The sequence below is a fragment of the Strongylocentrotus purpuratus genome, unplaced genomic scaffold (assembly GCF_000002235.5).
Source record: "Strongylocentrotus purpuratus isolate Spur 01 unplaced genomic scaffold, Spur_5.0 spur5_scaffold_2, whole genome shotgun sequence".
Lineage (NCBI taxonomy): Eukaryota > Metazoa > Echinodermata > Echinoidea > Camarodonta > Strongylocentrotidae > Strongylocentrotus > Strongylocentrotus purpuratus.
Window position 1 is genome coordinate 29,364,348 of NW_022145605.1, and position 26,825 is coordinate 29,391,172.

Genomic DNA, 26,825 nt, shown 5'->3' on the forward strand with positions numbered 1-26,825 from the left:
GCTCTGGTATGTTATACCACTGGCACTTGATCATGAAACCAAAGACTGGTTTGAAGATGGGGTGCCTCGCCGCATAGATGATCGGATTGACCACACTGTTCATGTTCAAGACGATGATGAAGACGGTATAGACGTTGTGGAAAGCGTTGCTGTAATAGAAGTTGGTGACCGTGACCACTACAACGTAAGGGAGGACACAGGCGTAGAACGCACAGACCACGTAGAGGAGGTTCTTGGTGATGGAGATGTCGAGGCGCTTGGACGTTGCCATGCATGTTGCCGCGTGGCGCTTGAGGAAGAGAAAGATGAGGATGTAGCAGGTTAGGATGGTGACGAGGGACGCGACGAGTAAGATTGGGACCAGCCAGCTCAGGAAGGGGGCGTTGTGCTCTACGAGGAAGATCCCGCAGATTTTCCCAGAGGCCAGGATCATGCAGATAGGGGCTATGATCCACGACATGACGATCATGATGGCTATGTTCTGAGGAGTGTAGATCTTCTGGTAGACGTTCATCGTCATGGTGATGCGGATGTAGCGATTGACGGCGATCATCGTAACGGTGAAGAGACTGCATCCAAGTGAGGTAATGTCAAAGACAGCTGTTGTCACACATATCCCCACGGGAATATACCCCACCCCAAGCAACGCCATCGACTGGGTAGGGAAGGTGATGCAGGCCAGGAGATCAGCTACGGCAAGGTTCACCACAAAGGCGTTCATGGCCGTCTGGAGTCTCCTCGACAAAATCACAGCCCCTATGACAAAGACATTACCCACAATGCCCACCACGGTCATGATCAAGAAGGCAATGGACAGCACCACGCTCGTCGGATAGTTGACATAAAAGTTCGTCCCGTTGGGAGACGTCATGTTCGAGTAGACGTCCTCATCGAAAGCTTCTTCAAAACCACTCTCTAGATCCATCTTGAATTCTGCTACTTGTCCACTTTTACATATAAACACCCTGTTCACTCCGCTCGCTACCAGTACCTCTTCACTTTTGTCAACTGCTTTCTAATAGGGGGTAGACAAGCAGAGCCTCAATTGACAAGTATTCTGTCGATGTTATTCAGAACGCTTGAGGGAGCACCTAAGGGCTGGTGTAATTGGTGTCACAATGCAAAATGTCATTAGATCAGTGGCTTATTTCACCCCCACTTATATACCAAGTTTGGTTCCTGGTTGTTTTATGGGGAAGGATGTTGCTCTGGGAAACAGGAATCACCACAAAGCAGAAAGTAATTGAGATAGTCTTGTCATACAAACTTTTTAGTATTGTCACTTAATGTTCTGCAAATAAACAATCTACATTTATATGAAGAAAACAATCTATTATACTGTCAAACTTATTTGTAAACAACCTTAAGCAAAGAAAGTGATCATTTTGAGATCCTTTATTGTGGTCTCTTTATGAAGCTTTTTTAAATGGTTTTGAGGGATTTTTTATAATCCATTGCAGAATAGAGTATACTTGATAATGTGGGTTTAGATTTGCAGACTACTATATGAGTTCATTTGATATCCTGTTGAAGTGGGTGATTTTACTGGTACGTAATTTTTTTTGGAAAAGTGGGTTTCGAAGGGAAATTCCTGTGGGTTTGGGTTTCTGCTTACCGGTATCTTTTTGGCTCAAATTGTGCTTCAGGAAATTATATAAAGGCAGGAAAGACCTTTTATGGCATTGCGTCACAATTTCTACATATTTCCTGGCAGAATTCTACACATTGCATTTTATCTTGCCCTACCTTGAAACTAGTCATTTTTTAAGTAGTACCATGCCGACAGAAATTGCAGTCATTGTCAAAATTCTTTATTTTTCCTGTTATTAGTATGATGGAATCGAGGCAAAAATTTCTCAGTAGGAAAGTGAAAGGCCGCCAACAAAAATCCCTGCTAATTCTAGTAATTGAACTTTGCAGGTTACAGTTTAATGTAGACATCTCGACTCGATGACATCATCTTATGTGGAGTACGTATATTCACAATTGCTTTACATTAATTATAAAGAACGGCTCATGAATTGCCTCAGCTACATAGGTGAACCTACATGTATGGGGTCCACAACTCTACATGTTATGTCGTCACTGTAACTTCAACAAATTTGACCCCTGTTGACCTGTAATTTGGAGGGGTGCGGAAAATGAGGTTTTACTTTGCTTTTGTGCAATAATTTTATTAATTTTATTATGCATGTTCACAATTCAAACCAAAAGACGTTAAAAGACGGGAGTTACTGCTACGGTATAATGGATAGAGCCGGGCTCACGATCAATTGGGCAAAAAGAATTTCCATGTTCGGTTTAATAAAATTTGCAGTGGACTTTAAAAGATTATTATTATTGTTATAATTATTAACATCACATGAAAAAGAATAATATAACAAATCATTTTCAATTTTACAATCCATTTTAATTGATTTCACATGAAAAAGAATATAACAATGTTTTATCAAAGACAAGTTGCAACTGTTATACAGTTTAAAGAATAAACACACAGAGGTTATGAAACATATAAGCATAGAGCTTGAATCGTTACAACGCCTTTCAAATATATAATATGTGACAAATAAAATTCCTAAAGGGTTGTGAACTATTACTGTACAATATTTACAAAGTATATTGTTAAGTCTAGTAAAATGTCTTATAGATTATAAGAGAATTAAATTTATGTTAGAACTAATGAGAACTGGTATATGTATTAAGTAATATCTTACTTCTGTGAAATAATAATACATTTAAGTGCTCTTTTAAAGGAGTTTGGTGATATATTTCAAATATTGTTAGGTAGAGAATTCCATACATCTTTATTCCTTTTTATTTGTATTCTACATTCATTCTACAGTTTTCCATTTATATCAAGTTGTATTTTCATTGGATAGGGTCTTAATAAGATAATGCTCTATGCATTTCATCCATCAGTGATCAGTGCTAAAGCCAGGGTAATAATCGGGAGCGCCAGGAGGGTCAAATCTGACTCACATGAGCGCTATACAAGAACCACCTAATATTATTATTATTATTAGCACAAATTTTTGACCTCACAGCTATTCTCTTTTTTTATACAGCATGTGTCAAACAGATTTTCATGTGATAAACAACTGGAGGAGAAAAAAACATGTTGGATGCTAAATGTAGCGCACATGTCTGTCATGCCATGACACTTTACTACCCCAGTCATAGCGGACAGCCAAGAATGTAGTGCTCTGGCGTATCAAATACCCATTTACATCTGGGTGGAAAGTGGCAATTGTGCATTAATGTTTTGCCAAAGGACATTAGGGTCAGGCTGGGATTTGAACCCTTAACCCTTAGATCGAGAGTCAAGTCACCAAACCACTAAACCACTAAACCACAACACCTCTACACCTCCACAAAATCTCACATCAATTTCGAGTGGTGACTATCTTTAAGTTATCTACTACCCAAAATCATTGAAATTTTGTGACAGGATTTTGGGCGCTTCCCAAAGCAATTAATATGACTATTAATGGTGCTGATAATGATCCACTTTTGATTAGGATCACTCCTTGGAAATGGAACAGCAATTTGCACTTCATATGATACAAAGTCTCCTCAAACTTTATGTCTTGCATGTATTGTAATTTAGCTATTAATGTACCACATTGTAAGTACACTCTTTCCAAAATGAATTGGCTACTACAGTGTACATTGTTTGTATTACCAAGTGAGGCAGATTAAATTTCTACCAAAATATTTTTGACCTTTGGTGTAATCGCAGTTTCCTTCCTTGTCTGTAGTTTTAATAGTAGTCAATAGGAGATGATTGTATGTATACTGGAACTGGTTCTTATCTCTTTCCTTTTTACCAACACGCTAAAAGCTACTACAGAAAACCATTCTTGATATAAGGGATGATAAATTTCTGTATAAAATAACAAGGGAAACATTACAAAATTCGATATGATGAGAAATTGAGGTTGGGACATTATTTATAGGCAGGGTGGCCCATTAGCAGCCCCCCCCCCCAAATGAAATCCTTGACTAAGAATCATCAGAAGAATTGTTTACTATAATTTGAACTTTAATGGAATATGAACATTGATTTATTAATTCTCATCTTAAGTTGTGAAAACATAATCCAAGTCTACTGACTTAAAATGACCTTTGACCTTGACTTTGTGACCTGGAATTTGTGTCATATGAGTTGTGATACTTGATAACCGCTAGGGCTATCTTCAAGTTTCATGGAATAGGAATTTATACTTTCAAAATTATGATAACAATTCAAAATCTTAACCTTTGGTTAAGATTTGATGTTGATGCCACAACATAGTCTAAGTTTGTTGACCTGGAATGACCTTTGACCCTTAGTGACCTGATATTCTACTCACATTCTTGAGGATACTTGATAATCCTTCAGTCTAAGTTTCATTGAATAAAAACTTATACTTTCACAATTATATCAAAAATTCAAAAACTTAACCTTCGATGATGATGCCACAACATAGTCTAAGTTTGTTGACCTGAAATGACCTTTGACCTTGACTTTGTGACCTGAAATTCTACTGACATGATTGGGGATACTTGATAACCCCTTAGTCCAATTTTTATTGAATAAGAACTTATATTTTCAAAATTATACTAAAAATACATGTTGATGCCACCTTCGCAATCGGAAAAGCGGCGCCTAAATTGTATGTCTCGCTTTTTGCTGCGCAGGCGAGACAAAATTACATCATGAATTATACAACTGTTTGCTGTTTGGGACAATGAAATAATGTATGATATATATATATATATATATATATATATATATATATATATATATTGCTGATCTCATTTTCACCAAAGTATATACATGTAGTTCTTTTTGATCGCACAAAAAAAAAATTATACCAGAGATGTTAAATGTATGTACATTGTACATTGGTCAGATTAATTTTCTGCATGTAGCCATTTTTTTAATTTTTTTTTTTTTTTTTTTGGGGGGGGGGGGGAAGAGTGGGTGGGTGGGTAATAAAAACCAAAGTGATTATTAATTCCTAATTGATGATTTCATCTATTAAACAGTCGTTTCACAAGATACTTATGGTATTTAGTAATACTTTAAGTCTTTATGAATAATTTTTACTCTCAGTTGACTTTATACATGTACATGATAATCTTTAAAGGGGAATTCTACTCTATTTTTTAAAAAACTTTCACTGACCACTTTTTCTCATTTTTTATAATTAAATTCATCACGGTGGAATTTCCATTCTTGGAAGTGTGAATTCCATGTATATTATTTATTTTGTTTTTGTGTGAAACTGTCAATCCAGGGGTGGAGAACCTATTTCTTAGTTTCTGTGTCCCTGGATGTGGAATTCAGAGAAAAACACGTTTTTTCATTTTCTTTGAAGTTAAATGTGTGTGTGTTTGTGCCCATGTGTGTGTATGTATATCTGTGTTTGTGTTTGTGGTATAGAAAATATGATTAGAATGAGAACAGTGCAGCCAAGTAAAGACTAATATTTAGATTCTAAACAGAGGTAAATTTATAATTTAGGAAAGAGGCCCGCATGTTGTTGCATAATTTGTTCTTTTTTATCTGTATGTACATGGAAAATGCATTTCCTAAAGTGTATTGGTTTTAAAGGATGAATATCTGTCCAAAGTAAAATACAAATAGCAGTAATTATACAAATCAACAAATCAAATAAATAAAATTTTAAAAAACTGTATGATATTTTTCTATATACCGTAATTAACGTTGTATAAACCGCCCTCGTGTATTAACCACACCCCTCTTTTTTCGCCCTAAAAAAAAAAAAAAAAAAAAAAAAAAAAAAAAAATTTGCCGACTTAAAAAACAGTAGAGGACCTAGGATAGAACCTTGTGATACGCTGTGTAATAGAAGAAAAATTGGAGGAATTATTATTATAAACTACATATTGAAATCTATCAGAAAGATTACTTTCAAACCAAGATGACAGACAAATTTGAGTGTTGTTCTAGTTTCCAAGTGGTGAGTCAACACACCGATTACTGAGCTGTAAGACATTGCCAGGCATAGCGCCAGGTGGAGGGGCATAAATCGAAACTTTTTTTTTTTGGTGTACCGTGTGTATAAACCGCACCCCCGACTTTTAATTTTTTTCGGCAGCAAAAAGGTGCGGTTAATACACCGTTAATTACGGTAAATGTAATTTGAAAGCAATTATATCCCCCTTTTTTGTAACATCTTTATAATGCTGATCATTTCGCAATTATGTCCCCCCTTTTTTGTATCTTAATTCTTAAATGCAGATCATTTCGTGAAACGTCTCATAGGTGTTTTGTCAGCATTATGAAATATTTATGCACTTGATCTTCACACTGTTACACACTAAAAGAAATGCTTTGTAGTAAAAAAAAAAAAAAAAAAAAAAAAGGGAAAAAAAAGGAAAAAAAAAGAAAAAAGATATTGACAAATATGTCAAACACTTGTCTAATTATACATTGGATGTGTGACACAGTAAATATTATTTTTTCTTCTTCCGTATTTCTATTTTATAGGTTGAAGGGGATACAGTGACATTTAACTTTGAGATGAGAAGTGGTCGTGAGCACAACACACCAGACAAGGCCCTGTGGGGGTTCAGTTGCACCGTCAGAGCTCAGGTAGGGTACCACGATGAGTGCAGTATTAAGGTTTTAAGGTTTATTCATAAGGTTGAAGGGGATAAAGTGACATTTGACATTGAGATGAGCAGTGGTCGTGAGCACAACACACCAGACAAGGCCCTGTAGGGGTTCAGTTGCATCGTCAGAGCTCAGGTAGGGTACCCAGATTATCATTGGTGTTGTTTTATTTTTCAACTAAATATTCTATCTTATCTCTCTTGTCCAAAATGAAAAGAATACTTGACACAAAGTTATTTTTGCTTTTAAATTCTCTAAAGTAAAAGGGATTTTCCTTCATCTTTGATAATTTGGCATACCGTGAACTGCACTGATCCGTATGCATTATGCGTTGACTCTCCATTATGATATCTTATTTTAAATGCTTTGAATCTGCTTCTTTCATAACACTTACTGATGTATTTCCTCATGTAATCTGGATGCAGGAATCATCTGAGGACTGCACCAGTGGACTTCCCTTTGTAGCTGACTTGGCACTAGGCCTGACAGTTCTAGGTTCAAGCCTCCTCAAGGTTCTCTACGAAGGACCAGAGGTCACAGGTTCGGAGGAGCGCTGTCACGCCCTTCTGTCTTCCAAGCTGATTCAGAGGTAATTTGAAAAGTATTTTTCTTGAGTTTCTTTAGCTCTAGTTTGAGTCAAGATAATCAAAAGAAAACATAAACAGCCAGTTTAAGAATTGGAATACATGAATATCACAAGATTTGTTGCATTTTCCATTTTGAAATGGTTGAAAATGAGGAAGAGTTGTTTCTTTCTACAGCATTGACCTCATTTGCAAAGAGATAAAATGTTTCTTTTTATAACTGAAAATCCTGGTCACACCAAGAAACTGACTCCCAAGACAATAGGCAAAATCTTAGACACTTGGGAGGTTTTCATTTTCCATATTTTTTTTTTTTTTTTTTCGGGGGGGGGGGGGGGAGGGTCAATTATTGGTCAGGTGTCAGTCTCATCAGTATGTTTGGGTTATGTCATCTGACTTTCAGTGGATGATATTTAGAGTTGACAGCAATGTCTTCTTGAAAAGAATTGCCAAAGAATATTTTAGAATACATGTATATTTGACAGGTGTATTTTTAGATGGTGAAGCAAGAGGCAGTGTCTCTGTCTAGGATTTTTGATGACATTTTGGTCTTGGTCTTGTCTCTAAATCATAATGCTAAATAGTTGGTATTACAAGTTTTTCCCCTGCTCTTGGTTTTGGTTCCCCAAGTGTCACTTACTGCACTGGCACACACTTGTGAACATTATACATTGTAAACTCTTACAATAAACGAGACTGTTGTTACATCTTGCAGGTGTGCTTGGCATGAGATGGTACAGCAACCTACAACAGGTCCATCCTCTGGAAGTAAAGAGAAGGTACCGGACACCAGTCTACCCAGGCTCAAGCTTTCTAAGGACAAGCTGCAGAGACTGAGGGCAATGTCTGGCAGGGCTGCTCCCTTCCTCAGGCCTAGTATCAAGTAAGACCCTGCTACAGTGATTTCCCCAATGGTTTTCAGTGGTTATGAAGTCCTAAAGACATATAACAATGTTAAATATGAGATGCATGGCCCTACATGTATGTATTATTAGTGTGTGTGATATGGTGTAAAATTGAAGCCCCCAAAAAACTACGCTTCAAAATGATCATGAAGTGCCTCAAAAAAGTAAAAAATCTTTGAGTGACCAGTTATGCCATATTTATTTGTATATTAATAGACTGTATTGTTATATAAACCTTTAAGAAAACGGTTTTTGACATTTCGATTTCCAATCATAAATATCTTGATAATCAGACAGACGATTGGCTTGTAAAAGTCATGGGGTTCCTGACTGACCTAAAGGTTTATAATTATCATTGCAGCATGAGCTATTAATCCAGGATTTTGGTTCAGAATCTGAGACAAAGATACACAATCCCTTTAAGGAGAAGTTTTCCATGAAATTAAGTTGGCTACTATAGAAGAGGAAAATGATTTAATAGAAACAGATCAGTGGAAGTTTGAGCAAGTTATGATAGAGAATAAGAAAGTTTAAAATTTGTGGAGTTGCAATCGATTACATTGCTGACTCTGTGATCTATCTTCGAGGTCCTCTCTCATTCGCTATGTACAAAAAAAATTAATAAATGTCTATCAATCTCAATCATATTGATATATACAGCCTAGGTGTAATCATTGCACACATTTTTTGGACACAAACCCTGTATGGAACAAAGCTATTCATTCGTGAATCACTGAGGAAATTCAAAAAAATTGGAAAAAATCCAAAGATTGTCAACATTTCATTTAAAGCCCCTCTGCACTAGTTTGGCCAGGAGGGATTAGACCTCCCAGCACGGTCACTGATAGGTGTTTTTTTTATCAAAACAGCTCTCAATTAACATAAGAAAAAGGGGACCATGGGGGACCAATGGTCGACGATTAGGCATTGTTAGCTATATAGAGTGCACAAGTACATGTAGCTATAAGTAATGCAGTGGGGCTTTAAAACTTGTGCTCCTTATTTCTTTTCCCACTCTTGTGTGTGCACAGAGATGCTATCGACCCTGCTGTCCCTTTGTTTTGACACAAACCCTGTCTGGAACAAAGCTATTCCTTCGCGAATCACTGAGGAAATTTTTTTAAAAATGAAAAAAATCCAAAGATTGTCAAAATGTCATCTAAAACTTGATGGGCTCCTCATTTTTTCCCCACTTGTATGTGTGTGCACAGAGATGCCATCAACCCTGTTGTCCTTGAAGAGACCTTGGTGTCTGCAGCCATCAGACTACTTGACCTTGAACCCATGCTGAACTCGTTGAGCGGTACCGAGGGAGGTCTTACCGCAAGCAGCCCCGGCCAGAGTAGCTTTGTCAAGATGGTGGCAGAGGTCTTCAACAGAGTGAATACCCTGGAAAGACAACTTATGGTAAGTTATGCCCAGGTTAAAATATTGAAACAACTGCTGTGTAAGGGTACTAAAAGTCCCATTGCCCATAGTAATAGTAATAGGGATAGTTGAGTTTTGTTGCAGAGGGCGCTACACAAAATAATTTTTTTGGTGAGATAATGAAAAACTGATTGACAAAGTTAAAAGAGCATACAATTTAAATGACAAAATCATCTTTGTTTGATCAAAATCGGTTCAGAGATGGCTGAAATATCCATAAATATAACAATTTCTAATATTTGTGGTGCCCCACAAATATTTGATAATTTGAACCAGCCGTTGAAAAAACAAGATAGTGCCTTATACGTTTTATTCCAGCCAATGCTGATGTTAGCTTTTTGTTGGCTGTTTCGTGTTGATATAATATTCAATATCAGCCGGCCTATGTATTGTTATCATTAATTAATTAACAGTCACCATATTTTTGTTGAAAGTGGAGTTGAATTGGTATCATCGTATTGGCCAAATTTCACACATTTTGGGGTCTAAATTTACCTTCATAGCAATTTTAGGTCCTAAAAGAGCACTAGAAATGTCATAAATAAGAATAAGAGTAACAACCATGCGCTTTGAAGGCATTCATGGTCTGAAACGAGAACTCAACATATCCCTTTCAGCAGTTGTGGGCAAGGTAGTGTTGTTAAGACAGTGGAAGAGGGGTTCAACTGAGTGAACAGCTGGAAAGAACCCTAATAGTGAGTCCTTGTAAACCTTTGGATCAAATATTTCAAAAGTTATGTAATAGTTATTATAGTTATTATGATACAATACTAGAAAATGTTCTATAAGTTTGTATCTTATCTGTTTTTTTTTTAGTTCATTGGTGAGCTAGAGCAACGTTGGGAGAGAGAACTTGATGACCTGAAGACTGAAACGGAAGCTTCTCAACCATTCTTCAATGATTACCATCTTCAAGAGGTGAGACAATATTAAAGGGACTTGGTAACATTGTTCAGATGAGAGAAAATGGTGCTAAGGATAGTGACTTTAATGCTAGATGTACAATTAAAGATCATCTGAAAGTTGCCTTTTAGAGAGTTACAAACTACGCAGTTTTTTCATCAACCTTCAACAATGTTACAGAGTCACTTTAAATGTGCTATTCAAGTTTGTGATGTGATCATTATTGATAATGGATCTTAGAAAGTAATAAAGTTTTAAAGATATGATCAAATATTCATGTACATGTATGTGTTTAGTGTGAGATTGTGTGAAATGAGATATCACGTGTGTTATCCTTTGGATCTCCCTGTTTAATTAAATATTTAAACAGTTTGTTACTGTAGAAAGATATTATACTATATTTTTTACCATAAACATGGATTTTCTTTTGCAGTTAGAAAATGTCTATGGTGGGCATGGTTTTGCAAGTGATAGTTGGAATATTTCTTTTCCCTCTGCTCATTCTCCCCTGCTAAACAAAATGAAGAAAACAATGCATGCAAAACTTTATCTCATATTTTCAAAATATGCTGGATTCTATAGACATGTATGTCGACAGTGAGAAGTGCGTGTATTTGTGGAGAAGTTGAGATTGAAAGAACTTGCCTTTATTTTTCAAGTAGTAAATCATATTTTCTGTCTGTTTTTCATCCTTTCTGCAGGACAAAAAGAAGGATATTGAGACACTCTGCTTCATCAAGGGTATTGACTGTGAAACTACCAGTGGAGAAGAGGCTGTCAAATTACTAAGGTAATGTTTTATACTCAATCAATTAATTTTAGAATTCTTACAGGTTATTTACATTTAAATCATTGTTTTGAGCAAAACAAACCAATGTTGTGCATTTATGGCGTTTTTTTTGTTTTGGTAAAGCCATTTTGAGCCGAAAATGTTAAAAAACTTGATGTGATGAAACAATCAGATATAGCATACATGTTATTTGATGATGCAATGTCCAGTTTTCCCATTCCTATTTGATGACAATGGAAATACATTGTACTGTGAAATATATCCATAGCAATGGCTGCATCATCTTCATATTGATCCTTGATTTTCAGACAAACCAACTGCAAGAAGGGTTTTATAACTTATTATATGTGTGTTCCGTTTCTTTATAGTTCTAACTTCTGTCACATACTCGAATTAAATTTTCCCAGAACATCATTTCACAATGATAACAGTATGTGAACAATCATACAATGCAAAGAATAATAGTGATGCATGTATACAACAAGGAAAACATATGTTGATTGAACAGTAATTATGGCTTAAAAAATATATTTGGAGATAGAGCTACATACCATTTAATGTACAAGATATGCACATAATTATGTGTATTGCTAATATTAATGTGAAATTGTTAATGGGAACTAGAAGTTAGCACAAGTGCTAGTCGAACCTAGTTCCTACTAAGCCTACTAAAGCTACATGTACGATGTACTGTATGTTCCGCGTATCATCACAATGTAAAATTAAAATTTCCCTCTGTAGGAACAAAATGAAAGAAGAGAGCAAGTCAGAGCAGGATGCCTCGTTGAAGATGACCAAGACAAAGGCACTGGTGGCGGCCATCTTGGATAGAGCCAACGCACTCTTGGAGGTTGCCATAGCAACGGAAAATGGGTCATCTAGCATCGGTCGGAGCGTATCTCAAGGCGGTGACGAGCTGGGTACCTTACCTTGTGAGTCATGTAGATTGATTGATTGATTCTAATTTATTCCATTTCATAAACAGGCCTGATAAAAACCTGATTTAAATCACTTTCCCAATTTTTTTTTATTTTTTCCCGATTTTTCCCCAATTTTTTTTCTTCCCAATTTAAAAAAAAAAAAAAAAAAAAAAATCCAGATTTTTAAAATTTTTTATTTTTTTATTTACAAGATTTTTTTTCTTCCCAATTTTATCCTGATTTTCCCGATTTACCCCTTATTTTCTCTATTCTTCCCTATTTTGCCCTATTTTTACCCAATTTTCTTACTCGAAAGGGGGGAATGTTATTAGATGCAATTTTTTCCCGCAAATCCTCTTCTCTTTTTTTACTCAAGGGGGGTGTGGTTGAGGGGAAAACAAAAAAACCTATTTTATTTGTAGTGCTCACTATCACCCCTACATATAGCAATTGTTTGTAAGTTCAAAATTATCAAATGAAACAGGAACCTACTGGAAAGCATGGCTTGAGTTTGTAGGTTCCCAAGAACAAATATGATATGAACATATTTGAGTTAATGATAACGGAAATAATCTAACAATTGTAAGGATTCTAAAAGTATTCACCATGTCCTCTGCGTGATTCAAATCTAGGTTGCTTGACTGATTTTTAACTAAGGGCATCAAGCTTTATATTGGTACATATATAACACAAAGTTACCGCAGACCTCAGCCTGAGATAAATCAGGCAATGTCATTAATTGCTTGTGAGAATGAGCATACATGTACATGTACATTAGTAGTAATTACAGTGCATTACAAAATGCAACTGAAATCTATCATTTGAATAATGATTATGGAATGTAGAATGTGTCTACCGTGGAATTTATAGAAAATGTGCACAATTTATTCATAAACTGAAGTGTAATCTGGGTAACCTTCATTTGAGGCTTCCAATTTCAGGGTATATAGATATAGATCTAGTTAACTTAATTACACTGTTAAAACTTTAATCTTAACAAAATCCTAGTAAATTTAGGAGACTAGTTCAACTGTGTACTTTAAGATTTAGGAATTCGTAGTTCATGCACATGTACGTGTAACGCATGAATGTTCAATTATTCTTCTTGTGACCGATGCAGGGAATGGAGGCAATGGAGGTCAAACTTCTACCAGTACTAGTCAATTCTCCAGAAGTCTGTCCATGCCAGCCGATCTCACAAAAGCTAGACCAACGGCTTCTGATAAATCGACCACCAGGTAGAGAATTATTCAAAATGAAATGCATGTTGTATGATGCTTTCAAATGTACATGTACAATGTCTCTGTATTGTTTGGCTTTTGTCCGTTTTTTCCTTTCTCTTTTTTCCTTTTTTTCTTCATATATTTGTTTACCTCTCTATTTCTCTCTCTCTCTCTCTACCTCTACCTTCTACCCACCTCCCCTTCTTCTCTCTCTCTCTCTCTCTCTCTCCCCCATCTCCCCCTTCTTTCTCTTTCTACATTCTTCTCCTCTTTCTCTCTCCCTATCTCTCTTTCCCGCACTATATATCCCCCCTCTCTCTCTCTCTCTCTCTTCTCTTTCTCCTCCTCTTTCTTCCTCCTCCCCTCTTTCTTCCTCCTTCCCCTCTTTCTCTTTCCCCACTCTATATCTCCCCCTCTCCCTCTCTCTCTCTCTCTGTCTCGATCTTTTTTTTCCTGTCGACATTTCTCCAATTACAAGTATCTCTTGTTACATGAGGTGTAGCAATATGGTAAACTCTACATATTTGACATTTTCATTCATCAGATACAGTGTTTTATTTCATTATTATGTAAGGTATAAAGGTACATGTACATAACATTTACTCATCATGTAGCTACATATATGTATGTGTACAGTTAGCAACTAAATTATTTGTACCCTTACCAAGCTTTGAAGTATGTGAAAAATGTATTTGTCTCGATTTACGTTCTTCTTTAGAATGTGACATAATACAAATTCTTACCATTAATTTTTTTTTTAAGCCCGTTATTCTTGAGTTACAAAAAGCACAAAAACATCAAATTTACAAGGGGTATCATGAATAATTTAATTGTTTATACAGTTATTCCTTAACCTTTGTTTATTAATGTATCCTTCATATTCTACCCTATCATTTATTTATTTCTTCTTTGTTTAATTATTTTATTCATTTCATTTTCTCTGAACATTATTTTCAATATGTTAAGTATTACAACTCTTTTTGTAAAATGTATTTGTCTACTTATTAAAAATATGTACATGTATGCAATCAAAAATGTAATTGTTACACTATACATGTATCTATCTTTTCAATTAGTAGTATACACTAGATAGCATTGTACTTCAATGAAACCAGGGCCCGTTGCATAAAACTTACCATTGATGGTAACTTTGCCATCAATGGCACCTACCATGGTAACAGGGCTCAACAGCCAATCAAAATCAAGGTCTCCATGGTAGTTACGGTTGATGGCAAAGTTACCATCAATAGTAAGTTTTGTGCATCTGGGCCCTGCTCAAGATGGGCTCTAGTCCAAAATTGTTCATTCTTCTTTCATTTTCTTCCTCACCCTGAATATCTTTTCAGACCTTACCAGATGCGGCGATCCAGGAGCAGCGCATACAGCGGCGCTCCAGAACGCAACCAGAACCTCACCAACTTACTAGATGAAATATTCGCCTTCATAGGAACCAAACTTACTCAAGCTGTAAGCAATTTCATTTCTAAATCTTGTAGTGAAAAATAAAATGACACAACTGTAGTAACAGTGACAGTGATAATTATATAATATTGAAATGGCTTTGGGTGTGATACAAGCATATATTGCTCTCTCTATGACAATATTGGACGAGTTGAATTCTCGCTATGACAACATTGGATGAGCCGAAGACGAGTCCAATATTTTCAAAGCGAGAGCAATATATTCTTTTATCACACAAAAACAAAGCCATACAATATTATTATTATTATCTATAGAAGGCTGGCTAGTGAAATAACAAAATTTGACTTACCTTACTAAATATGATTTTGTTTTCGTGTGACATCAATATCTATAGTTGAAGTTCAGGATGACTGAGCAATATGAAAACAATATTGATCAGTCATCCGGGTACTGTGCTAAAGATATTAAATACACTGATTTATTGTACCACTTGGGAGCCTTATATAGATAATAATGATTAATACTCTGTTGGTATTCTTCTTCTGAGGCCATGCTGTTTTCTGATACTCCACGCTGCCTCTAGTCCATGCCTTATTGTAAATTTTCCAAGATGCTATTGTAGGTCTTCTACCATAGAATCTCTCTGATTCTTCTTTGGGATGGTTATTTATGATAATGAGCATTATTCAGACCTCCTTGTCCCAACTTTGATAGAAAATTTTGCATTTCATACTTCCTTCTACTCCTCCTGTTCGTTACATATTTCTTTTAAAAACTACCAAATTCTTGGAATATACTTGGAAGTTTTGACAAAACATAAAGACAATAGAATGAGGACCACAGTATGTACATTTAACATCTAATGTTTTAAAACGCAGTAGCCTATATGAATATACAGTGTAGGTAGATAGTTTCATCATGTACTCTGTCAAACTGTGAACTCTGTCTCACTGTACATGAAGTATATATGGGGAATATGCTTGTTATGGCTTTACAGAATTATTATCTTAGAATTTACTTATGAAAGAATGATAAATGCATTAATCTACATGAGTATCAAATCAACTATTTTTATGGTTTCATATTTCTAGGTATCGAAGGATGAGTTTCTGTCAGCGGTCAAGGCAAGACGTCAGCGCGGATGGTCAAGACAGCAAGCCTTGGTCCATGCCCATCAGCTGATGACCACTGCTGGTCACTCGGAGGGCTATGCTCATCTAGTGACCGCTATAACATCTGTCCTGCAACAAGGGCCTAGGTAACTAAGACCATGAGTGCTTTGTCAAGATGACTAATCATGTGTTAGATTTGACCAGACATATTTATAGTGATTTTAAGTTTGTTGAACTTCCCTCTAATGCTATCTGACATCCCTGTAACACAAAACAAAACCAAACAAAACAAAACAAAACAAAATCAAACAAACGAAGATAATCAAACCAAACAAAACACAAATCAAACACAAAACAATAACAAAAACAAATCAAAACAAAACAACACAAAACTAATCCAAATATAATATCAACACACCACACAAGCACCAAACAAGATAAGAATAGGAAAGAAACAGAGGCGTATATACATGTGTGCTCAGGACTCAGTCTGAGTATGGGCTAGAATATCATTTGATATATGAGAATTCAAATAAAATAGAAATATCACTTTTTCGCCTTGCCTGCATAGCCTACAGACGCTGGTGAGACAGCGCTTGGCGTTTGCCTTGTTTCATTTAGAATCCTGAGTCCCATAGGTAATCAGCTCTGATTTCTTTGCTCACATGTTCCACAGTGTACCCCCATTGATGAAACTTCAAACTGCTAGATACAAGATTTTTCTTGTTCTGTTATTAATCTCAAATCTTAATCCGCTCTTATCACCACAGGATAGAGGACTTGAAGTGCGGAGGTTTCGTTGAGACCGTCAGACAAGCCTTTGCGGATGCGATGACAGCCATCGTCCAGCAAGCAACACATCATCCTACAGACTGTGCCTACAGTATAGGGCTGCTCTGTACCATCCCATACACAAGGTATGAGAAAAGATTGAATTAAAAGTTTTAAAAATGAGCTGTTGTGATAAACATATCTTTAAAAAGCCACAAGATACATGCCTACAAATAAGTGGTATTACCCTGGCTGTAGCCCAGCTGCCCTAAAGTGATAAAAGCATTCAAGAAATAAATCCTTACCAGGTACCAATTTACTACACCTGGTTGGAGAGTGGAGAATGGAGATTGATTTCTTGCTAAAGGCCCGGTCTCACCACCAGAACTTTGCTGGAGCGTTCCTGGAGCGGTGAAAAAAATTCATCACCGCTCGTAAACGTTCACCACCGTTTAACAGAAGTTGGCCCCCGTTAAGGCAACGCCGTATACGCTCGGCCACCGCTGATGGTCCCTCCTACCGCTCCGAAAGTTTTGAGCTGCACAAAATATTTCGAGCGGTGAGGAGCGGGCAATTTTCCGGTTGTAAGCGTTTTACGAGCGGACACAGGATTGCTGGAACGGTGTCGGGCGTTGAAGCAGCGATCCATTGCGGTGATGAACTTTGGTTTGGCGTTGGTATGGAGGTGTCGGAGCGGGACCAACGCTCGCTACCGTTAAACCAACGCTAAAGCAACGCCGGCTTCAGCGGTGCACTGCTAAGACGACGCCCGTGTTTTTGATTTGTTTCCAATTTTGTGAGCGGTGACGAGCGTTGTCGAAATTCTGCCCCCTCTCCCTACCGTTCAAGGAACGCTCCAGCAAAGTTCTGGCGGTGAGACCGGGCCTTAAAGGGCAATAGTGCGGCAGAGGGACATGAATCATGAACCCTGTGATTCACAGTTGGATGACGTTATCCACTAGACAACGACTCCTCTACTGGATGTTCCTTGTGTTAACCCTATTTAGCCCGGGCTATTTTGAAACTGCATAGCCCAGGGGGGGGCTTCTCAGGCCCCCCCCCTGTGATCTCGGCCGTGAAACGCCCGATCGCCGCGAAAATTTGCATACATGTCAAGTGAAGTGTAAAGAATACTATGGTAATTTCAATTTTTTTGAAAAATTCACTCATTTGCATATTTATGGTAATTTATGCAAATAAGGTCATTAAATTCACATTTTTGCCCATAAATCAGACATTATTCATATTTAAGCATTCTTTCTCACTACATATATTTGTTAGACCATTTGGAATAATAATACAACACAAAAATTTGAAAAACCAGGGTTATTCCTTATGTTATCTATTGTTTTGATAATTTCTTATGTATTTCTTTGTTTTTTAACTTATGTATTTTATTGTTTTTGTTGTTTTATTTCATTTCCAACTATAATTCAACTATTTTGACCCCAAAATAAACACCTAAAATCTAAACAAGACCAAATAACCAATGTTTTACCTCTTTATTTGAAAAATGAGATTTCCATATGTTTTGTACACAAATCACAAAAATGAGCGATTTTCGGGCTGACATGCGAAGACAAAAGGACACGTGACTTTGTAATGGTAGGTCCGATTTTCGAAAAATTTCTTTCAAAAGTTGCGCAAGACTCGAAAGAAAAAAGTCACAAAATTTCAGTGCAAGATTTTCTTGCGTTAAAAAATTATCGCGAAAAATGTCGAGGGGGGGGGGCTTCTCAAGCCCCCCCCCCCCCCGGGCTAAATAGGGTTAAGCCTATTTATAATACGGGAATGAGAGAATTATGCAGTGTCTTTAGAACTAAAATGCAATTCATTTTGCAAGAAAATATATGAAATTATGTGCTCATTGTTCCTTTTGTATGCTACATTAAACAGGAGTGAAGAGAAATGCCTTGTGGACAGTCAGTTGGTCAGCTTACTGGACAGACTATGTAGTCTTGGTCATTCGTCAGGTCAACCATCAAGGCCAGAATCTCAGTCCAGCGGTCAGAGGGTCTCCGCTCTGGCTTGGGCAGGCTTTCAGGTAAGGCCATTTGCCAAAAGCACTAATAATGATAATAGGCATTTGTATTGCACCATTTATCTAGGGTGCCAGGTAAAAGTGTCAGAGGTAAAAATGTCAGAGGTAAAAATGTCAGTGGTAAAAATTTCAGAGGTAAAAATTTCAGACGTGAAAATGTCAGAAGTAAAAGTTTCAGAGGTAATAATGTCAGAGGTAAAAATATCAGAGGTAAAAATGTCAAAGGTATATAATGTAGGAGATAAAAATGTCAAATTCCACCGAGTCCTATTTCGAACTTCTATTTAAAGGTGCACAAGAAAAGAAATGAGAGTCTGGATAAGCCCGTATTCCTGTGATTTGAAACTCTCTAATTGTTTATGTTCTCCACTCCAAAGGAAATTTGTTCCACAGAAAAGTTGCTGTGTCCGAGAAAGCCCTTTCGTCCCAAGAGACTCATGGGGGATCTTTCACAAAACTTGTCATCAGTGACAAATGACAGTTTGTTATAAGCTAGTGAAATCCTTGCTTCTGATTGGTTATCAGCAGATTTATCACTGATTTTTTAAATTTGTCATTGAAAAAAGGCTTTGTGAAACACTCCCCTGTTCTTGGAATCTGAAGAAGATGTTGATGTGATGATCTTAGACTACGAGAAGGTGTATAGGGTATAATTAGATCTTGTAGGTAATCTGTTTGCATCTTTTCATGTCAGGAGCTTTTTTGTATAACAATTAATGTTGTATTTCATTGAAGGTGCTTGCCAATCGCTGTGTATCATGGGAAACTGACGAGGTATCCCAGGATGCTTTAGGCTACGCTGGTCTTGCTCGTCAGGTGTCGTTGCTCTTGACCAATCACCTTGCTCGAGCGACGGAGAGCTGCGGCAACGAGGCTGCAGGGAGCGAGGCTCTGCAGGAGGTTCTAAGTCTGCTCAATAATCTTTCAAGGTGAGCTGAAAAATATGAGCTTGACTACCATTCTTATTTTTTTTATGGCCCTTAAAGTCATGTTATGAACCCTCAATTTCTCTTTTTGAATCTGAAAACATATGTACACCTGTATAACATCGGGTTCCTACATGTACTTTTGGCTCAACAGACATCTAACTTTTGCTTTGTAAAGTTGGCACATGAATGACATACATGTATTCATATTCTAATTGTAACCATTTCTAAAAGTGAAAGTTTTGCTTTCAAAGTCCAATCATTTTAATTCTGACAAGTTTTGAATTTGTTGTTTTTTAAACATGTTTTTTTTATGCCAACGTCCTTTTAGCAAGATTTTTCATCAAAGACAGCTGGTGTTCAACATTGCTTCACATTGTCATGTGTTTAATAGCAAAGTATAATATGGTTTGGTACAGAAATTGAGCAAAATCATGCAAAGACATGCAGAGGTGATGACTGCTTCTCTTGACTGTCGTCGTCGTCCTACGAGTCATGACGGACCCTTTGTGACCCTATTGTTGATGACGTTCCAACAAATTCTATCCTGGGCATAGCGATTAGCTGTGCAGATGTACATTTGCTAAAAGTGAACATTGAACTCTCTCTTTGTGTTTCACCATTTAGGAGTCGTATGGGTCGTGCTATCCTGAGCCAGCCAGCCTGCGTCTCAAAGCTCCTCTCCCTCCTCCTTGATCAGCGCCCCTCCCCCAAACTGGTCCTCATCATCCTCCAGCTGTGTCGCGTAGCCCTCCCCCTGATGAGTGCCCAGGACTGCGCCCATGTCCAGCTCCCAGCGTGGGGGGCGGAGCTGGCCTCGGCTACCGGTGGCGAAGGGGGCGTCATTACCAGCGACCCCCCAGCTCGTATCGCCAGTCTACTACTAGCCAAGCTCGGGGATTGTGTAGTCCCAGGTATGTCGAGAGTATGGGGGTACTCACCCAATCATTGCATCATTGATAATTATTTGATAGTGTTTGGTAGGATAAGTTAACTCGATTGATGATACTTTTGTCTTTCTTGTGTTTATAATTTAGTTTTAGTATGTAAAAAGAGCATGTATTCTTTTTTAAGCTATCTGTAATCTCCCAAGTAAATGTTGATTAGAAGATTATTTTCACAATCGGTAATTGCATGAAGCAAAAGTATGTGCACGGCACATAAATGCGTCTGTTATATTAAAGCAACATATAAACCTGATGAAAACTGTTGTTTATCTTTTTGAAAAATAAAATCACCTCTTCTTGAATTGAGAATCCATCCATCTCCATCTGTAGAAACAATACACATTGTAAATGAAGAAAAGTTAGATTGGATGGAAAAAAGAAATCCCAGGAATGTTTTCACAGGGTTAGTGACACAAAGACGTAACTCCATTTTGGCCATTTTGAGAAAAAAAAGTGGTTTATGTGTCACTGAGCATTTGGGCCTTAAGGAGTCTATGTCTATGTTTCACTTGCCATTGACTTCAATGGGGTGTTGGGTGGAGTTAAGTCTTTGTGTTTCCTGGAAAGCCCACATTTTTCTAAACATTTTGATAGCAAATACTCATATTGGCAAAATATGTAGTTACGTCTGTGTGTCACTGAACCCTCACCTTTCTTCTTATCTTCTCTCTCTTCTTGTCTTCCTGTAACTATCTTTACCTTGTTATCTTTCCTCTGTCCTCTGTTGTTGTGAATTTATGTACTATGTATTTTATATATAATAAGTTTGTATCTTGTTTATGCTTAGCATTTATTTGGGGATCATTCTCATCAAGCCAATTTTGGCTTTCATGATTTCCCACTTCCTTTTATCTTATGTTGATAATGAACGAACATGAATATACTTTTGATATTTTTTAAAAGAGAGTGAAATGAATAAATTAAATAAATGAAATATTAAAAAGATTTCATTTCAGATTTAATTTTTTTTTAATTCTCCCTCAGGATGTCAGACCATCCTAGCCCCAGAGCAGCTTGGCCACCTGTCATCAGTGAGCTATATACCTGATAGAGAGGACGATCTGGAGGACCAAGATGGCCGCCTATCTGTCTTCCTTCACAAGAGGGAAGACCAGTCATCTAGGGAAGTCATTCAGGCTCTTCTGAGGTATGTGATGAATTTTGTTTTTGGTTTGTTTTCACCTTCGCCCAAGGGGCATGAAATATGAATTATTTAACATATGAAATTATATGCAAAATATCACTGTTAAAGTGATTAATCCCAAAAACCTTATTTCATCATTGGTTGCATTTCAAGAAGTGCCACGAAACTCTTAAATGATCCTATTATATTTATATCAGAATCTCCATAGCACAATTTTTTGTACCTTGGTATTGCCTTTCTGAATACACATTTTATTATTTTTCCCCTTCAAATTGAGATGTGGAATGATGTCAAATTCAATTCAAGTTTGACTTTAAAATGTAAAATTTTTAGGTGAGTTATTTTGTATTGGGGTTTTAAGATGATGATGATGATGATGATCAGGTTTATTTCCTTGATGAGCAAATGGTTATACTTGTTACTGTAATATTGAGCAAATGGTCATACATTTAGAAAGATTACTTTAGGCATTATCATCATTTTTTTACAGTTCTGAGGGTCGTCCATTCAGGCTGGGAAGTGGAGCTAACATGGAAAAGGTGCTGCGCATGGATCGTAACATGCATACAGTAAGTAGAATTCTCACCCGCAATTGATTGAGTATAGTTTTAGAAGTATATCAGAACACAGTCTCCATACATGTATGTTCTCCTTTATCCAAACAGCTTATGAAATTTGTTTCAATCATTCAAAGCTATTACCATACATGTAAGAGGTGAAAATGATAAAGATTACAAGTAGCTGGTCACCATCTTAATTTCCTCTCAGAGCAAATCTTCTTTGTCATGTTCATGCAAATGGGTTGTAATCCTGGATACATCTGTCAAGAAAAATGGATTTTGTCTTTTAGCAAGAAATGTAAAAATCAATTAGCTGTCAGAATATACAGTGTAATAACATGGTATTAGGTTTTAAAACCTAGAACCAATTTGATTCTCCTCAATTTCTCAGCAAGGCTGAGCTGTTAACAGAGGATGCGGCTATGGCTATACAAAAAGCAAGAGAGCTGACTTCGTAGTCGGTGTAGGAGTTCCAACAGAAACCACTAATAATAAGAATCTTGTCATTGTTTCTGTTTATTTAGAATGGCAAGGCTGAGCTGTTTACCGAGGACGCGGCTACCGCTATCCAGAAAGCAGGCAAGCTGGCTCAAGCTGGCTTCTTGGTGAGCGTGGGAGCTCCGACAGAGACCACCGATAATGAGAATAATAACAAGGAAAAGCTGAAGGTCACTGCTGAAGCTGTCTGCAGGGAAAAGAATGCTGAACTTGCAAGGTAGAATTGACCCAAATCCCCCCCCCCCTTCCACATAATTTCATAGAAATGTATCATGACTATTACAGAGCAGTATAGATTGTTTGTTTTTACATGTATGTTGATAAGAAAAGTTGGTCTGTGAAATATGGAGATTTGAATGGGAGGTTACACTAAACTACTCGCTCTCAGCAGCATTATATGTCATATTTTGACCCTAACCCTAACCCAGTCGGGCCATGACCATCATGAACAGCTTTGTCAATGACATCTTTGAGGAAGTTTGAGCAAATTGCCGGCAAAGCTTCCCTTCTTGCTCAGTACAAAATATATTTAAAGGGATCGTTTAACAATGTTAAATCTGAGATGCATGGCCCTACGTGTTATCAGTGTCTGTGATATGGTGTTATATTGAAGCCCTAAAAAAATTGCACCTAAAAATGATCAAGAAGTGCCTCAAAAAAGTAAACACCTTTGAGTGACTGGTTTTACCATACTCATTTTCCTCAATAGACTGTAGTGTTATGAAAACCGTTTGGCAAACGGTTTTCAAAATTTGTGATTCCAATCATAAATATCTTGATAATAAGACAGGCAATCGGCTCGTAAAAAGACATGGGGTTCCTGATTGACCTAAAAGTTTATAATTATCATGGGTTTTCTTATTTCTCATCCTTTCTTCAGACTACCTTCAAAACTGCTGTAGTAGTGACGAGCTTTGTTGCCTCCATCATTCAAATTCATTTTAAAAACACAGCTTTGAATCCAGTTTTATAAGTTATAGAAAATGCCTACTGGTAATTAGTATGCTTCATGTATGTAGTCATTTTTGTGTTCTGACTTTATGAAGAGTCTAATTCCAAAAGGAGCTAAATCCACTTTTGATAAAAATTGATTTATTGGTATCAGAACATTGTTTACTTCGGTACCTCCTTCAACAAAAGTATTTACCTAAATTTTGGGAACAATTATGAAAAAATGCACCTTCTAATGTCACTTTTCTATAGCACCTGTACAAAATCTGGTAAACAAATTCTTTTTTCTCTCAAGTTACACAAATGGATTTAGCTCCTCTTGGAATTAAACTCTTCATATATTGATATACTGTATCAACTCATTCTTCTGTTTTTTTTTGGTAGAACTGACCCTGTGCGACCTTTCATCAGCGGCCATGTTGCCCACAGTATGGCGTCCGAGGTCATAGCTCTCATGCACAGCCTGCTCACAGCACCAGAATGTAACACGGCTCAAATCTGGGCCTCTGCTGTGGAGAGGGTCAGTATTATACTCTACACCTTTAATTTCAATATTTTTTTGGTATGAATTCACACAATTTTCATATTTTCATGCTTTTAATTATAATACATAAATATGCATGAAGACAGCTAAAAGATGTAATTTAAGGAACAACATGTATCCATGTTTTGTTTGTATTTCTGTTCTTATAAAACTATGCTTTTATTTTACATATGAGGGAAACAAATGTCCATGTTGAAAGTACATGTACATTGGACATTGAATGGAATTGAATTGAATTTTGTCTGTAGAATACATGTGTACATGTAGTTGTTGGAAGTATTGATGTACATGAACATGTACATATGTAAATGTTTCCAATAATCTACCATCTCTACTTAATGATCTACAATAATGCAATTTTAATGCCTCTGCAATATGTTTAGTGCACATCTAGACCCTATTTCAATACGTTTGAATAACAATATGAGTTTTTATAAAAATAGACACATGCATTGAAGCTCCGTATCTTTTCCCCCCTATTTAAATTTGATTAGTTTCACCTGCATCCTCATCTGCTTCTGTAATATTGATACTACATTATGTTCAGATATGATTTTGATCTGTTTTCTTTTAATCTGGGAAAAATGGAAGTAATAATAATAATAATACATAACATTTATTAGGCGCTTAATCCTTCCCCCATTCATAAACTTTTTTTAATAACTGCATTTTCTGCGAAAAATATAAGTTTGTGTCTTAATAGTGCATATCTGAAAGAATTTTTTTTTTTCTCTCAACCCAGGTGTTATCACATGCCTTGAGTCAAGTGCCTGTGCTTGTATCACAGCAAGCAAGCCACATGGCCCTCCTAGCCTCTCAGCCGCAAGGTCCAGGCATCGATCAGCTCCTCTCCACCTGCCGTCAAGTGGTGGCAGCATTCTGCGCGCTGGGTGGATTCCAGGACTGTGTCAAGATGGGATCGACAGCTCAGGTTAGTCATGTGGGAGAAGTGGGGTGGGGGTGTCTTGGAAGGAATTGTGCTTTATACATGTAGATTACCGAAGTTGTGACATCATAAAAATCTATTTTTGGAATTTCTCAATTTGTCTTCATTCTAGAAAGAGCATCAAAGATAATGCCCAAATGTCGAAAGCCAATTGAAGATGTTAAGTATTGGCTGAGATATGACCATCAGAAAAAAAGACTTGCTATAGGAACTCAGTGTTATATTGCTCTGGCTCATAATGTTATGAGAAATTCCCAAAATAGATTTTTGATGACGTCACACTTCACCACTCTATATGCTTAGTGATAATTGCCCGGCATCATTCTCTTATACTGATCAAGTTCCTAACTTCAACTCTGGACTCAAAACTATACCTAACCCTAACCATAATCCTAAATCTTAGTAAAAGGTAAAACCAAACTGCACCAAAAGCCTTACTCTACAATGTATATCTTTGACAAATTACAATTTGGGGCAATTTCCCTGGTGTAACAGGCAGATTGGTTTGGATGAAGGCTTATCTTTAACCTCCTTTATTTTTTTGCTGCAACAATGAGACAATGTTTTATCTCATGATTTAGTATGGTTTTGGGAATCAGAATACAAATGAAATCAAATTGAATATATTGTTAAACAGTCCCAATGAATTGCCTCAATTCATAGATTTATTTATGTTGATTATGTTAGTGATAAACTGTTACGATTTATTCATATTTAAGTTTCTTGCGTCCTCCTCTTCATTGATGGAATTGAGTAGAATAGAATAGAATTGTGTATCATCTATTTTTTTAAATTAACAACAGTTGTTTGTGTTTCACTTATCTAGATCATTGGAGATGGGTGTGTACCGTTAGAGGCCCATGTTTTGAGTATAGCTGAACATCAGGGCATTGCTTCTGTTTCTGTCGAGGCTGATGACATCCCCAAGATAAGCAACCCCATGGATGTATCGGTCAGCAGGCTTCAACCACCTAAGAACATCGTAAGTATTTTCATTTTTATTAAAGCTGGGCTACACCACTCGTAGCTATTTGCGCCCTCTATACAGCCACCAATGTCTAAGCGGTACCCATTGATCCCCTATGTTCCTTTTTTTCTTATGTCAATTGAGAGCTGATTTTTGAGATAACCACCTGCCAGTGACCAATCAGGGAGGTCTAATCACTCCTGGCAAAACTAGTGCAGATAGGCTTTAATATTGATATTTTTGAGGGGGCTTAGTACAGTCTTGATATCACAGAGGGCAAAAGTTTTACCTGTGACCCCCCGAAGGAGACGGGTTTGGCTCAGTGGTAGAGCAGTGGTCTTGTAACCGGGAGGTCCCTGGTCCAACACCGAGTCGATACGCTACTCCCTTATGGTAAGGCATTGATCCTCATTACCAAGTCCCTTGGAGAGGACAATCCCCTGGTTGCTTACTAAACAAACATACACATGCTGTCTTTAATAGAAGTCAGGTAAAACAAACAAACAAACAACAACAAAACTGGCTGTCAGTATTTGTATTATATACTGCCTTTTGAATCTTCATTAAAGAAACTCTCTACTATGAAAAATCCAAGCAGTTGAAAATTACATCCATGTT

General features: G+C 36.9%; 1 protein-coding gene across 1 annotated transcript in view; it reads left to right on the top strand.

The window, feature by feature from the left end:
- The window catches only part of LOC100890523 (probable E3 ubiquitin-protein ligase HECTD4), a 53,996-nt gene extending 28,693 nt beyond the window's left edge, over nucleotides 1-25,303 (top strand). Inside the window, exons 20-38 of the mRNA XM_030991196.1 lie at nucleotides 6,500-6,604; nucleotides 7,051-7,214; nucleotides 7,925-8,092; nucleotides 9,326-9,521; nucleotides 10,359-10,460; nucleotides 11,147-11,235; nucleotides 11,977-12,167; nucleotides 13,276-13,393; nucleotides 14,725-14,845; nucleotides 15,892-16,058; nucleotides 16,683-16,829; nucleotides 18,580-18,727; nucleotides 19,460-19,653; nucleotides 20,278-20,564; nucleotides 21,582-21,744; nucleotides 22,232-22,310; nucleotides 22,826-23,016; nucleotides 24,135-24,270; nucleotides 25,037-25,303. Coding sequence (XP_030847056.1) covers nucleotides 6,500-6,604; nucleotides 7,051-7,214; nucleotides 7,925-8,092; nucleotides 9,326-9,521; nucleotides 10,359-10,460; nucleotides 11,147-11,235; nucleotides 11,977-12,167; nucleotides 13,276-13,393; nucleotides 14,725-14,845; nucleotides 15,892-16,058; nucleotides 16,683-16,829; nucleotides 18,580-18,727; nucleotides 19,460-19,653; nucleotides 20,278-20,564; nucleotides 21,582-21,744; nucleotides 22,232-22,310; nucleotides 22,826-23,016; nucleotides 24,135-24,270; nucleotides 25,037-25,288 — 3,018 coding nt within the window. The 3' untranslated portion in view covers nucleotides 25,289-25,303. The remainder of the gene's footprint in view (nucleotides 1-6,499; nucleotides 6,605-7,050; nucleotides 7,215-7,924; nucleotides 8,093-9,325; nucleotides 9,522-10,358; nucleotides 10,461-11,146; nucleotides 11,236-11,976; nucleotides 12,168-13,275; nucleotides 13,394-14,724; nucleotides 14,846-15,891; nucleotides 16,059-16,682; nucleotides 16,830-18,579; nucleotides 18,728-19,459; nucleotides 19,654-20,277; nucleotides 20,565-21,581; nucleotides 21,745-22,231; nucleotides 22,311-22,825; nucleotides 23,017-24,134; nucleotides 24,271-25,036) is intronic.
- Nucleotides 25,304-26,825: the final 1,522 nt, after the last annotated feature.